This window comes from Mesoplodon bidens (assembly GCF_964165515.1).
Source record: "Mesoplodon bidens genome assembly, chromosome: 3".
Lineage (NCBI taxonomy): Eukaryota > Metazoa > Chordata > Mammalia > Artiodactyla > Ziphiidae > Mesoplodon > Mesoplodon bidens.
This window is the reverse complement of record NC_138178.1, coordinates 86652617-86668484: the sequence shown is the minus strand read 5'-3', so window position 1 is coordinate 86668484 and position 15868 is coordinate 86652617. Positions and strand designations below refer to the sequence as shown.

General features: G+C 37.3%; 1 protein-coding gene across 4 annotated transcripts in view; it reads left to right on the top strand.

The window, feature by feature from the left end:
- Positions 1-15868, top strand: part of GALK2 (galactokinase 2) — a 136362-nt gene that overhangs the window by 33011 nt on the left and 87483 nt on the right. For 3 of the 4 annotated variants that reach the window (XM_081229394.1, XM_081229392.1, XM_081229391.1), the window contains 2 exons: positions 3553-3643; positions 6521-6667. In XM_081229394.1, the coding sequence (XP_081085520.1) occupies positions 3553-3643; positions 6521-6667 (238 nt within the window). The remainder of the gene's footprint in view (positions 1-3552; positions 3644-6520; positions 6668-15868) is intronic. The other variant, XM_081229393.1, reaches the window with a different exon arrangement.

The following is a 15868-nucleotide window of genomic DNA, read 5'->3' as shown; positions in this document are numbered from 1 at the left end:
TCACTATCTGCTTACTTGCCTGTATCCCCCAATAGACTGTAAGCTCTGTGACTTCAGGTACCGTTGCCTCTCCAATGCTCTACTCTCAGTGTCAAACATAGTGTCTGGAACATAATAGATGTATGTTTCTAGTACATATGCTTTATCAAGTTAAGGACATACTTTGTTGTTGTTGTTTTTTAATTCTTGGTTTGTTAAGATTAAGAAAAAATCATTAATGGGTATTGGGTTTTATTAAATGTCTAGTCAGCATTGAAGATCAGTTTAAAAAAATATTACACCAATGGATTTGCTTTTTAAAAAATTATTTATTTATTTTTTTATACAGCAGGTTCTTAATAGTTATCCATTTTATACATATTAATGTATACATGTCAATCCCAATCTCCCAATTCATCCCCCCCCGGGCCCCCCCCTTCACTTTCCCCAACCAATGGATTTTCTAATGTTGAACTGTCTTTGCATTCCTGGGATAAGGCCTACTCGCTTATAATATATTATGATGGATTTGATTTGTTAATTGTAAAAAAAGATCTTGGCATATAATTGGTACATTATATTTTTGGCTTATTGTTCATTGGACAGTTTGCCTGCAATAATATTCATTCAGCAAGTATTTTATGTGTGTCTATACCAAGTTGTGCAAGGTAATAGAAATTCCTGACTTTTATATGAAACTTATTGTAAAAGATCTTTTTTCTATTTTGCATGATTGAGAATATATCTTATGTACATTTCAGACCCTTTAAAGAAAACCTTACATTATCTCAAATATAACTTGGTGTCATTGTAAACCTTTAAAACTGGGTACCATGATTTGTCATATTGATTTACTCAGATTCACTTAACATGCCCACCATGGTGAATGTGGGAATTCCATTGTTTTTCACAAAAGCAGAGCCTGCAACAGACTTGGAAGGAGGTGTTTGGGAAATGATCCCAGGAGCAGTATTAAAAGAGGATGGAGACTGAGTTAGGGAAGCAGAGGTGAATTATCAAGGCAGGTAGCTCCTGCTGTAGGTAAGGGGCTTCATTCCACCAGGACCCCTAGGAAGAATGCAGCATGCCTCCCAGAATTGTCCACATGTTGTCTAGCATGCATTGCATAATTTCGTTATTCATCATTGATGGACATTTAGATCATTTCCAGCTTTTGGCTATTATGAATAATTCTGCTGTGAATATTTGTATACAAATCTATGTATGGACACATGTTTCGTTTGATAAATACCCAGGAGTGGACTGTCGGGTTATCTTTTTAAGAATTTGCCTGTTTTCCAAAGTGGTTGTATAATTTTACATTCCTACCACCAGTGTATGAGAGTTCCAGTTGCTTCACATCTTTGCTAACATGTCTTTTTAAATTATATCCACTCTCATAAACGTGTATTAGCATCACGTTGTGGTTTTTAAGCTGTTTCTAATGCTGAAGGAGCTGGCACTTTTTAGCTTTTGCTTTGATGTTTCTCATCTAGCTTCCTACATTTGTGCAAATTCCCTCCTCTACTTTTCCTAGTATACCACCACCCCTGTCCCCCAACTCGTTCCTGGTTTTCTTTTCTTTGTGGTGACTTCCAGGATCTGCTTAGCTAGGAACAGAACTCATTTAGTTTTGCTAACATAATCTTCTCTACTTTCCAAATTCTGTGACTTCTAGTTGACTCTAGGCAGTAAATTTTAACTCCTGTGGGTGATACTAAAGTGCTTGTGAGCTGGAGTCAGACTGTGTGTGTCCCTGGAGAGTCACTAAACCTCTCTGAGCCTCCAGGAGAGCCTCCCCTTTCCACCCTAGTGTGCTGACTATAGAAATTGCTGTATGGTCAGGCCATTCAAGATGGCTGTTCTCTTGCTCTCTGTACATCCACTGCTCCACCAGTCCCTGCTTCACCTGTACCCTAATTATAGAGCTTAATCAGTTACTACCTGTGTGCTTGCCCCCTACTCCAGCTGCTGGTGTCCTTGGTAACTGATGAGCCAGCCTGACCTCAATTCCACCTATAAATGGTAGCCTCCTTCTCCCCAAGTAGCGAAGATTGCTGTCATGTCTTGCCTTCTGTCTGCCGTACACAGTGGGGTGTTGCTCCAGGATGTTTTGCTGCAGACCTGTAAGATGCCCTATCCAATAAACCATTGATGTCTCTGTCACTGTCTCCAGGGTATTTCTTCGGTCTCAAGGCTGGGCAGCTACAAGGTTTGCAGGCCTGCGGGGTGCAGCCCAAAAGATACCCTCTTGGCCTTGCATCCCACCTCATATTACACACCATCACATGACAGTGGTATGTGATCATGATTTGTGTTCATGCTGTCTCAGCTAGATTACATATGCTTAAAAGATAAGCCCTTTGCCTTTTACCTTTATATTCCTGTGAATGCCTTGCACACTTAAGTGGTCATTCAGTATTTTTCTTAGGACGTGATATGTCCATGTTATTAAGATAACGCATGGAAGGCACCTACCACAGTGACTGTCACATAGTAGGTATTTAGTAAACTATATGAAGAGCACTCAGTCAATATGGGGAATGTTACTTATTTCCTCACATTTAAATTGATTCCCCCCCATTTCACATATTTTGTCCTTTGGCTGATTTAGAAGCCTACTATCTTTCATTTTGAAATAACTTTTGACTTTCAAGGAAGTCACAGAAATAGTATAAAGAATTCCCACATGTCAACTGATGTGTCCTCAGGGCATCATATCAAGGAGGCACATGATTGATGTTCCTTTAACTGTTGTTAATTTTAATCATTTGGTTGAGTTGTCTGCCAGATGACCATAAAGTCACTATTTTTTTCCCTTTGCCGTTAGTATCTGGTGGGGACATACTTCAAATTTATATAAATATCTTGTTTCTCATCAAATTTTTACTCAGTAATTTGAGCATCCTTTGATGATTCTTTCCTGAAACAATTATGGAGTTTGCCAAATAGTGATTTTTCAATTTCCGTCATTTCTTCTATTAGTTGACATTTTGCTCTGAGGAATAGCTTTCCCTTCTTCTTCATTTAGCTATTTATTCATTTGTTATTTTATATCAGTGTAGATTCATGGAATCTTATTTTATTCAATGAGTTATGATCCATTAGAATCATTACTTGTTTTGTTTGTTCCTTCTTAAACTGTGCAGATGTAAAATCTGATGGGTGGTAGAAAGTGTGGGGAAAGGAGGCTTTGAGTACTTCTGTTCTAGTAAGAGGTGTGCCAAACAGCAGGCTCAAAGGATAAGCATTTATGTGGTTTACAGCAACTTAATAAGGACCATCATGAAATAAAAAGTGGTGTAGATTATGCTAAAATATATTGAGTCTTCTCCCTTTCAGGAAATAAAAAGGGTCAGTTGAAAGTAGTTTAGTTATTAAGGTCACTACAACTTCTCTTAATTTTTAGCAGCTGGAGATGTTTGTTGTTTTTGTAGACTGTGAAGTACGAATATGGGAAGTAAATGGAAAATGAAATTTCAGTGTTATTGTCTTGGCACAAGATGGCAGCAGTCAGCCATCGATTCTGTAGCGCAAAACCTCTAGAATTAACGGTGTCTTTTGCTTTTGCAGGGACTTCAGTGCTAGTGCTAATAACATCCAGATTGACAAAACCAAGCCTCTGTGGCACAACTATTTCTTATGTGGATTTAAAGGAATTCAGGTAAATCAGTTTATCAGGCACCTACTAGCAGTTGAGGTCATGATGTGTATCATATCAAGACATTTTATTTACTCTATCATTTTTGTCTCCTTTCAATGCTAACTGATGTTTCTGTTCTATTTTGCTAAATAATGTATTTCAGGGAATTGGATAGATGTGCCTGTTTCTGGGTGGTGTTCATAAGGGGCTGTAATGACTGTTCATAAGGCAGGTGCAGGTGCATCTGACAGATACCTTTATAGTTTTCAAATCTTGGTTCAAATTTTCTTTCGAAAGATACATTCTAGTAATATTATTTACATTTTGTTCTAGGGATGTATAGGTGTATACTGTAATAGGATTTAGAGCTGGACAGCCCTGAGTTTGAATCTGGGCTCTACCCTGCTGTGTTGATTTAACTTCTTAAGCCTCAGATTTGTTATCTGTGAAATGATGTTATTATTATCCCAACAAAGAATTGTTGCAAGGATTACACAGTGCTTGACATATAGTAGGCACTAAATAAATGGAAACTTAGTGTTGTTATTACTATTACAGATGGGGTTAAAAAAATGTAGTGGAATTTATTAGAATAAGTATTTTCCTAGAAACACTGAATAATTACTTTGAACGTCTCTAATGTCATGTACAAGAACAAGAAAATGAAAAATTTCCACTTTCTCTCCTAATTAACAAAGTATGAAGGACAAAAAGAAAATTGATTTGCTAAGTCAATTTGATTTGTTTGTTAAAATTCATGTTTTACAGAGCTTGTGTTCCTTACTGCCTGGTGGTCCTATTGGAAACTTTGTTATGAGTAGCCTAGGACTCAGTGGCATATCCATTACAGATATGCATCACATTTATTTCTGATGTATAGTCCTGTACTCTAATTATCGTTGTTCTGGTCTTAGACTTCCTTCCTTCCTTCCTTCCTTCCTTCCTTTCTTCCTTCCTTCCTACCCACCCCCCCTTCCTTCCTTTCTTTCTCCCAGACACATGGTAACAACTTACAGGAAAAGTTATTGGCAGGTTTTAAATCTTCAAATCATTTGGCTTGTCACATGCATTAGTGGGAATTACAGTATTTGGAAGCATTTGCTTGGCAAATGCAATTTCATATTCCTTATAGCAACATGCCTTTTGTAGTATATGGATAAAGTGACCTAAAGAACAAATGTTGCTTTGTGTTGTATTTGAGAAATTCAGGTCGTACAGCTTTCCTTTTCGATTTGACAACTTATGTGCAAAAGCAGGTCTGTTTAATAAATGTTTGGCAGAGAAGTAATTTAAATGTTAGCCTATTCAGAAACCTTCAAATTCAAATACTAGAAAGTTCCAGAGGATAATCTGTTTATATTAAATTGAACATGTTATCCTTTTGGGATAGCACTATTACTGACTTTGGCAAAACCCATTTGCATTTTGAATCTGTTGTACATTTTAATTTAAACATTGCGTGATAAGTTTGTAAGTATGATTCACATTCAAGACACCCTGTGGATCAGTTCACGTTTAAATATATAGCATTCTCCAAGGATTTTTTTTAAACAAGCTGTCGGATGTTCTGTACAAAAGGGCATTGGCAGCAGCAGTATTTTAGTTTATAATTTGTTTGTATTTCTGGAAAGGAAATTTTTAGGTGGTTTGAAATCAAGAAGAGAAGTACATCCAACTGAATCTCTTCTTTTGTGGTGGATGAGTTTTGCCAGCTTAGGGGAAAAAAGACAAAAAAAATAAAAAGGAAAAAACCAGTCTTTTATTTGCAGAGTTTTGTTGTTACTTTGGCTATTCTAACTAGTTTATTGAAGTTTCTCTGAAGAATAATATGTATGATGAAATGCATAATTATGTAATATAATAGTATTTTTACTTTGGTTTTGAGCCGTTTGAGTAATTTGTAAACATGATGGTACTTTTTCTTGAGGAGGAGATGACCTTGAATTTATTTTAATTTTTTAATTTTTTGAATTTGTTTTTAATCCTAAACTACAAAGGATATGATATGATTTCATCCTAAGTGTCCTCATCTAAGTATCTAGAGCTTTCCATCTTGAGATCAGAGTCTGATTATTTCTTTGGACTTCCCTATTTGTAGAAATAGAATTTCCCTGCTTTGTTTAGAGTCTGCATTCTCATTTGTGGCTGAATTCTAATTTGGCTGTCTTGAAAGCTACCATATGGCTAATTTGTATCTATAAACCCTAGTAAATATCTGGATTTCCTCATATAGCTGACTTACATTAAATCACAATGACAGTATGCTGACCCGGGTTTCTGACCACAGTGAGAAGTTCTCAACCAGAAATCAGAGACCTGGATCCTACTTCCAGCTCCCTATATGTGATCTTGAGAAAGTCTCTAAATCTGCTGGTGCCTAGGTTTTTCCATAAGTAAAACAGAACTGAGAAAGTTTGGAAGGTCCTCTGAAGAAAAGTATTCCATAAAATACTCCATAGAAACAAACCACGGCTTAGTGTTAGACTTTTACAATGACAGAGTGTTGGGATGTGCTACACAGAGATTTAACCTGCCTCACTAATAATTGTGTATTTCTTGTCTTGCTACTTGAATTATAATTGTTTAATATTTTTCCATATTTGTTCAAATCAATTAATATTCATGAAAAAGATCATTCAAAGCAATTTTAGGAAATGGATCAGTAGCTTTTTGTTCAACAAAGTAAAAATTAATCTTCAGATTATAGTGCCCTGTGGCCAAGAGCCATTAAATAAAATGTCATGTATGGACTCAGCTAGATTGAATTGCACAAGTTGTTTCTATAAGTAGCATAATAAGTCCATTGATAGACTTTTGCTCTCTGAGGAATGAAAGAACTTTCTGCTACTCCTTGAATCCAACCAAAGCTACTAGTGCTATTTTTCCTTCTATTCTTAGGAACACTTTGGTCTTAGTGACTTGACTGGAATGAATTGCTTGGTAGATGGAAACATCCCACCGAGTTCTGGCCTCTCCAGCTCCAGTGCTTTGGTCTGTTGCGCTGGCTTGGTGACACTCACAGTGCTGGGCATGAACCTATCCAAGGTAACCAATTTGAATGAGTTAGCCTGACAGAACCCTTTCTTTCTAAAGTATTAGCATCCAAATCTCAAAATTAGAACACCTTTCTTTAATTGAAAAACTTTGTCTTACCTGAAAGGACTGCACACATGGGCATACATTGTAACTTAAGTTCTGCTTGTGATAAACCACAAGGTAGTTGATACCTTCCAAAGAGTAAGCAAATATGTGAAGAGCTGTATCAAAATGCTCTTAGATTAACTAGGGAGATTGAATGCATGGTTATCTTTTTAGATCACCTCATTAACAAATTAGCTTTAGAGAAAGAAATTCTAGGCTTCATAATTGGGCCTACTTATTTTCACCCAGAACCTTCAGGTAAATACTTGACAAGCAGTAGGTAAAAAGGGTAAAGACCAGGAAATAAAGGAACTGAACAGCATATCTGTTTATGCCAGCGGCTTAGTCACTGAAACAAACTTTTAAAAAAAATGTTGCATTGCAAAGAGGAAATACTTATTTAAAGAAGACAGAAATCCTACAATAGGTCAGAAAGCCTCAACTTTACAAGTTCACATAAATCTCTGACTTTGCAGTTCAGAGCAGGTGTGCTCAGCTTTAATTAATGTTTTGGAGTTCTGGTTCAAATAAAATATTATCGTAGGTTCTTTTTTATCTCATGTACATACACTACCAAGTTTACAGATGGTTTAGGAATATAGATTGGGCATCAGGCAGATCAAGAGAAAGTCAGCCACATGCTTTAGTCTTCAGACTGCTTAAACTTTCACTTTGAAAATTTGTATGTAAGAGAAAAGAGAAAAATGAAGGAGAAAGCAAAGGCTCAGATAGAATTCTCTTTAGCTGTCATGTGTAACTATACCAGAATTAGTCCTTTGTAAGCAATGGCTCATTTGGAGGTAGGGTACCTTATTTGTTGTTATTTGTTTTTTGAGAGGAGAGAAAGTAAGGGAAAATAAGTCCTTATGTAAAATCTGCTTCCACTGGCACTGTGTTTAATCTGCTGGTTTATTTGTTTATTCATTTGTTCATCATTCAGCCATTACTTATCTAGTGACTACTTTGTGCCAGCTAATGTTCAAGGCATTGGTGATATAATAGGTATAGTTTTAACCCTCATAGTACTTATGATCTAAAGAGGGGAATAGAGACAAGTCAATAGGCAACTGTAAGAGAGTGTGATAAGTGGATAAGTCATGTGCTATGGGAGCAGATCTAATCCACATTTAGAGATCATAGGACATCTAAGGTGAGACAGGGATTAATAGATGTTAGTCAAGAAATACTGATAGCATGATAACACTGATAACATTGGATAGGCATGTTTCAGGTGGAGGAAATATCATGTGAAAATATCTAGAGTAAGAGTGATCATGGCTTGTTGGAGGAAATATAAGAGGCTTAATTTAGCTGAAGCTAAATTTGAATGACAGGGTAGGAGACCAGATGCTGGGCCTTGTAAACCAGTGTTGAGGAATTTGGGCTTTATCTGGATAGCAGTTTGTAATACCATTGTAGCTTTCAGGAAGAGGATAACACAATCATATCTATATTTTAAAAAGACCACCCTGGCTCTATTATAAAATTTAGATTTGAGGGTAACTGTATTAGCAGTAGAGAGATGCCACTTCTAGGGAAGTGGCAGTGATAATGGGGAGAGAATTAGATGATAGATTTAAGGTACATCTCAGACAGAATCAATAGGACTTGATTGTTGATTGGATGTGGGACAGCAAAGAGTAAAGGATTATACCCAGGTCTCTGGCTTGGTGTGATTCACTGGGATAAGGAATATAGATGAAAAAATAGGTTTGAGGGGAAGGCAAAATGTTGAGTATGAGGAATTTGTGAGCATACTGATGGAGTTATACTATTTAGTTACAAACAATATCTCTGAAAGCCAGGAGTAATATTTGGACTTGAGATGGTCCATTTGAGAGTCATTAGTATATAATTGATTTTTGAAGCCATAGGAGTGGAGGAGAACATCCAGTGGAAGAATATAGGCACAAAGATAAGGAAGAATAAGACAAGTTCCACAAGCATGAACATTTGAGGGATGGACAGAGGAAGAGATGTCTACCTGAAGAGACTGAGGAGTAATCAGATAGGAGGAAAACTAGAAAGGATGGGCAACAGCAAAGACAAAAGAATATTTCATGAAAGGAGTAGCAGTGGTGTCAAATGCTGCTGAGGGGTTAAGTAAGATGAGGATAAGAAATATCCATTGATTTCAGCATCAAAGAAGTTGAAGAAAACTTTGGCAAGAGCAGTTTAAAATAGGAATGGATTGAAGGGTTTATGAGAGGTGAGAAAGTAGAAAATTTCAGTGGATACAAAAAGTCTAGATACGCCTGGAAAAAGAGATAATCTGGTGTTTGTGGTAGGGGCTGAGGTCAAGGAATTCATTTCTTTTTAAAAGGAGGATTGGTGAGACTTATTTTTTGCATTTTTCTGGCTTTCTGATGGTAGAATATCTAAGGGAAAAGAAGAAAAGATAAAGAAAAAGAAACAAACCTTTGGAATTAATTCTGGCTGTCTCTGTGGTTCAAAGTCAAAAATAGCAAATGTATTGGATATAAAAATAGACACATAGATCAATGGAACAGAATAGAGAGCCCAGAAATAAACCCATGCATATACAGTCAATTAATTTACAACAGAGGAGCCAAGAATACATAATGGGTAAAGGACAGTCTCTTCAGTAAATGGTGTTGGAAAAACTGGATGTCACATGCAGAAGAACAAAACTGGACCACTGTCCTATACCATACACAAAAATTAATCCTATACCATACACAAAAATTAACTCAAAATGCATTAAAGAGGTGAATGTAAGACCTGAAACCATAACCAGAAGAAAATGTAGGTGGTAATCTCCTTGACATTGGTCTTGGTGATGATTTTTTTGGATTTGACACCAAAAGCAAAGGCAACAAAAGCAAATAAGACAAAACAAAAACAAACAAACAAAAAACAAATCGAGTGACATCAAACTTAAAAGCTTCTGCACAGCAAAGGAAACCATCAACAAAATGGAGAGGCAAGCTACTGAATGGAGAAAATATTTGTAAATAATATATCTGATGAGGGGTCAATATCCAAAATTATAAAGAACACATACAACTCAATAGCAAAAACCCCCAAATAATCCAATTAATAAATGGGCAGAGGATCTGAATAGATAGTTTCCCCAAGAAGACATACAGATGACCAAAAGGCACATGAAAAGATACTCAGCCTCACTAATCATCAGGGAAATGCAAATCAAAACCACAATGCAGTATCACCTCATATCTGTTAGAATGGCTATGATAAAAAGGACAAGAAATAATGTATTGGTGAGGATGTGGAGAAAAGGGAACCCTTACACACTGTTGGTGGGTATGTAAATTTGTATACAGCCACTGTGAAAACAGTATGGAAGTTCCTCAAAAAAATTAAAAATAGAACTGTCATATGGTCCAGCAATTCCAGTTCTGGGTATTGTATTTATTTGAAGAAAACAGAAACACTGACTCAAAAAGATATATGCATCTCCATGTACACTGCAACCTTTTTTACAACAACCAAGATAGGGAAATGGCCTATGAGCATTGATGGATGAATGGGTAAAGATGATGTGGTGTATATATATACAATGGAATATTATTTAGCCATAAAAAGAATGAAATCTTGCTATTTGTGACAACATGGATGGGCCTTGAGGGCATTATGCTAAGTGAAATAAGCCAGACAGAGAAAGACAAATACTGTATGATTTCACTTTTATGTGGTATCTAAATAAAAATAAATAAACCAAGCTCATAGATACAGAGGACAGATTAGTGCTTGCCAGAGGTGTGGGGTGAGGGGTGGGCAAAATGGGTGAAGGGAGTCAAAAGGTACAAACTTCCAGTTATGAAATAAATAAGTTATAAGGATGTAATGTATAGCATGGTGACTATAGTTAATAGTACTATATTGCATATTTGAAAGTTTCTAAGAGATTAAAACTTAGAAGTTCTCATCACAAGAAAAAAAAATTGTATAACCATGTATGGTGATGGATATTAACCAAACTTGTGGTGATTTCATTTCATAATATATGCAAATACTGAATCATTATGTCATACACCTAAAACTAATATAATATATGCCAATTATACCTCAATTTTTTAGAAATTAAAAAAACAAAAACAAATGTACTTTACCGGAACTATCTGACTCCATTGCCTAAAGGGAACAATATGTATATCCTAGTTTTCCATGCTAGTCTAAGTTGTACTGACAATTCTTATATTTTCTAGGGGCTGAGCATAATTGTTTGGAGAGTTTCTTTGCTGTAGTAAGATGGAATCTTGACTGAAAGGAAGCCCCTAATTTGTCCAAAGTCTTTAGTTAAGTGCCAACTGTATACTTATAAAAATCATAGAACTCAAGGGAATTTAGAGATGAGCTAGTTCAAAATTTTTTTTTTTTTGCTGATGTACAATATCAGTCAGTGTCTCCATAGGAAACAAATGGCACACAGGGTATAAATGAAAGGAGTTTAATAGACTATTTACAGAGGTGTGGCCAGGATCAAGAGAACCAACTAGGAAGAGTTCTCTTTCTAAGCCAGAAGCCATTATACTTCAGGAGCTGTGGCTATAGAGTAATGTTGCCAGAAATGCATCGAGGTAGGGAGAGTGAGATGGATGGGAATGGCAGTGAATGGGGATGGGCTAGGGGAGTAGTTCACAGAAGTCAGTCTCCTGGGGTATAGAGAAGTATGAGAATGGAGGGATAGGAAGGCAAGCAGAGAATAGCCCGCCTATCTGATAAGAAAATGTCTTGCGAGACATTGGTAACTAATGCCCTTCCAAATGATAAATAATCCCCTCCCAATTATATGTAAATTCAGTACCCGATTCAATTGCAGACAACAATTACTGCAAATGGGGTATGACAAATAGATGTGGATCTTGTTAATTTACTAATAAACTAAATGTTGCATGTCTGAAACCAGTAAAATAAGATGGCTAGTTACCCAGAAAGTCTGGAAGACAAATTATGAATCAAAATGTAGATGACAGAAGAGTATGATGTGATAAAAGACCTATGAAATAGAAAAGCTAGAGACTTCTGGTTTCAAAATGACAGAATAAAGACATATCTACTCTTTCTTTACCTCTCATTCATTGTTCTTTTCTCAAAAAATCATCCCCAAACAATAAGGAAAACAAGAAAAGAAGCTCCATCTTTGATAAATCAAGGAGACATAAATAGCCCTAAACCACATGATACAAAGATGGAAAGTGGGTGGAAGGATGGTGCATGACTTCGCACAGTAGAAAGATCAGAGCCAAGTGCCTGTGGAGGGAGGTGCAGATGGAAAGCAAGCTGACTCACAGCTCTCTGGAAAAGCTTAGGAATTAGAGGCACTGGGTATCATAGGAAGCAGGGTGACATGGGGGATGGGAATTTATTTGAAAGTCTTTATGAGGAGCAGTTAGACCCTCAGAGTCCACTCTTACCTGGCTAAATAAGGAGACCTTTTCCCCCATCTTTGCAGGAGTCTCTGGAGAAACAAAGATTATCTGGACTTGGGGACACTGAGCACTGAGAAAGGCAGGACCAGAATAGAATTGAAAACTGGGGGATTAAAGGGCATTCTGCATCTGAACAGTGCAACTCCCTTCCTCTGGTCAGCTCTAGCATACTGTCAGCCTCACCACTGCACACCCCACCAGGAATATTGGAAGATCCTTCCCAGAGGAAATTGAACCATCCTAGAGAAAAGACCTATAGATACCGATGTTTGGTGACCCCCTTCCACAAAAATTCTCCAGCTACCCTATGACCATATCAGAAGCCCATTTACAAAGCTTTTAATCAGGTTTTTAGTGACTCACTCTCTAATATGATAGGGCATCAAAAGATAGTCGGACTTTGGAAGAAAGCCTCCAACATGAAGTAAACAAAGAAAAAAGGAACTCAGAGGAAACAGACAATGCTGAGAGCAGAAAAATCCTTCAAAGAAGTCATGGTGTCCTCAGAGAGATAAAAGGAAATGTTGCAAAAGAATGTTGCTTTAAAAAAAGAACAAACAATAAGAAAGAACTTTTGGATATTAAAAATATGATAGCTTAGGGGCTTCCCTGGTGGCGCAGTGGTTGAGAGTCCGCCTGCCGATGCAGGGGACACGGGTTCGTGCCCCTATCCCGGAAGATCCCACATGCCGCGGAGCGGCTGGGCCCGCGAGCCATGGCCGCGGAGCCTGTGTGTCCGGAGCCTGTGCTCCGCAACGGGAGAGGCCACAGCAGTGAGAGGCCCGCGTACAGCAAAAAAAAAAAAAAAAAAAAAAAAAAAAAAAAAAAAAAAAAAAAAAAAAAATATGATAGCTTAAATAAAAAGTTCAGTAAAAAGATAGGAAGAACTCTGATAAAGTAGGAAAAAAAGAGATGGACAGTAAGAGAGAAAGGTAGGAAAACTTATAGATAAATTCCAGAAATACAAGGAGAAACAGAGTAAACAGTCATTAGAATAAGAATAATAATAACATTATTATTATATTAATTATATAATAATAATAATATTATTATTATTTTTGCCTCGGCTTGTGGGATCTTAGTTCCCTGACCAGGGATTGAACCGAGACCATGGCAGTGAAAGCGCCAAGTCCTAACTACTGGACTGCCAGGGAATTCCCAGAAAATTATTTTTAGAATAACATTTTGCCAAAATGAAAACATGTATTCTCAGTTTGAAAGGTGCTCATTGGGTATTCAGCATAATAATTAAAAAAAACCAAATTATACCTCAGTTAAAAATTTTTTTTTAATTTAAAAAGAAAAAAATTTTAAAATCAAAAAAATTTAATTTAAAAAAAGAAAAAAAACAACCCAAAGTATATCATCTGGGAATTTTGAAAGTTGAATATTAGTAGAAAACACTAAAAGCTGATTGAGAGAGCATGAGAAAAGAAGGGAGAGATCACAATCAAAGGAACAGGAATGAAAATTACTTTATTAAAAATAGCTTTGGAAGATAGAAGGCAACAAAGTAATATCTTCAAAATATGAATGAATTTTAGCTTAGAATAAATGAATTGATCAAGTTTAAGGATAGAATAAAATAATCTCAAACATGCAAAATCTAAAAGTCTACAGCATGTAATCCACCAAAACTAGAGAGTAAACCAAGAAAGAAGATGACATGGGAACTTGAAGATGGGAAATCTAATACAGCAGAGAGCAGTTGGGTATTTATAGAACACTGGTGATGAGAAATTGCAACATAACATCCATGACACCCAGAAGCTTAGAAAACACTCTGTGCAGATTAGAACCTGAAGAGGGAGGAAAAAATGGAATTGATAAATCTTATCAGGAAAATAAAGAATTGATAAATCTGACATGTTTGAATGTGTTGAATGTGGATTTAACCAAACTTTTTCAGCATAAATTTGTGGAGAAAGGTTGGGTGAAAGGTGAGTGTAAGACAGTTAAAATTCTCATTTACCATAATAAGAAGGCAGTAGGTGAAATTTAGCATGGAATACCTAGGAGATAGTATTTTACTCAGATTATTTGGTAATTTAAAGCAAGAGCTAGTTGAAAGTGTTTGACTCTTGGCACACTGCAATGGGGATGAGGGTGAGAGCTAGGGATTGCTTTTGTTGATGTCAGCCTTTTAGCTCCTTTGATCTTTTAGATTATATGCATATATTCTTTTGGTAAATATTAAGAAAAGGATAGAGAGAAGGGGTGAATGAAATGAAAGGTAAGAGGGGCAGTGGATGACCCGAATGACTGCCTTTGGGGGAACTGGAAGATGAAGACATGAGAAGAGATTCAATGAGTCAAAGTTAGAGATTGAGAACAGATGAGCTGCTGGACTTTGACCAAATCAGAAAGGCCTGGGGAGAGGCTTGTTGATGGGTTTTGGGTGAATCTAAGAATCCAAGAAAATACAGCCATCTTTCACTTAACGGCAGGAATCCATTCCAAAAATTAGATGTTCTGCACAAAATCAGTAAGTGGAGGCCTATTTCTTATTATTTTAAATAGTAAAAATTATAATGCATTGCTCTTCAACTCAAAACCTCTAATGTCCTACAGTCTTACAAAAACACAGTAAAAAATTCCACTAAATAAGTAACTTAGAAATACAATGAAAAATACTTAAAACAGTTTTCTTGAACATCAAACAATTAATATGGTTGTTAACAAGTTTGCCTAGTAGTGCACTGTGTCTTCTCTGTGGACACCTGGTATCCCAGTATTGCACACACTATTTTATTACCAATGTTGTATGGTCAGGCCACTCAAGATGGCTGTTCTCTTGTTCTCTGTACGTCCCCTGCCCGACCAGTCCCTGCTTCACCTAAACCCACATGACTGACCTTCCTGCACATGACTGACCTTCCTACATACATGCCCCACGCCCCAGCTGATGATTGTTGTTATCAAAGGAGTAGTGAGGGGCTTGCCCTTCTACTGGTTTCCCTGGTGACTAATGAGCCCACCTGACATCAATTTCCCTATAACTTTTATTCTCCCCTCCCCCCCGCCCGCCCCCGGAGCGAAGACTGCTGCCACCATTCTCTGCACATGGTAGGGTGTCGCTCCAGGACCCTGCTTCAGACTTGTAAGCTCCCCCATTCATTAAACCATTGAGGTCTCTGTTGCTGACTCTGGACTCTTTCTTCAGTCTTGAATCTGGGCAAGCACAGGCCTTGTAGGCCTGTGGGGTGCAGCCCAACAGTTGTATTTAGGTTTGGGGATATAAGTATATATTTTTTCTTAAATAAACACCTTTCAAAAAGTATTGTACTGGGCTTCCCTGGTGGCGCAGTGGTTCAGAGTCTGCCTGCCGATGCAGGGGACGCAGGTTCGTGCCCCGGTCCGGGCAGATCCCACATGCCGCGGAGCGGCCGGGCCCGTGAGCCATGGCCGCTGAGCCTGCGCGTCCGGAGCCTGTGCTCCGCAAAGGGAGAGGCCACAACAGTGAGAGGCCCGCGTACCGCAAAAAAAAAAAAAAAAAAGTATTGTACTGAGAGATATATAAAGTCTATGCAATCTGAGTATCAAAACCCAAGAGATGTTCCATCAGCAAAATGTTAGTTGGGGAGGCATTCTGTAAGGTATGTCCCTACTTCACTAGTTCAGGATTCAGGTTGCTGTAGACTTATGTCTTGTTTCTCTGTGTTCTTGGAGTTGTCCTTGGAGGCCAAGAAGA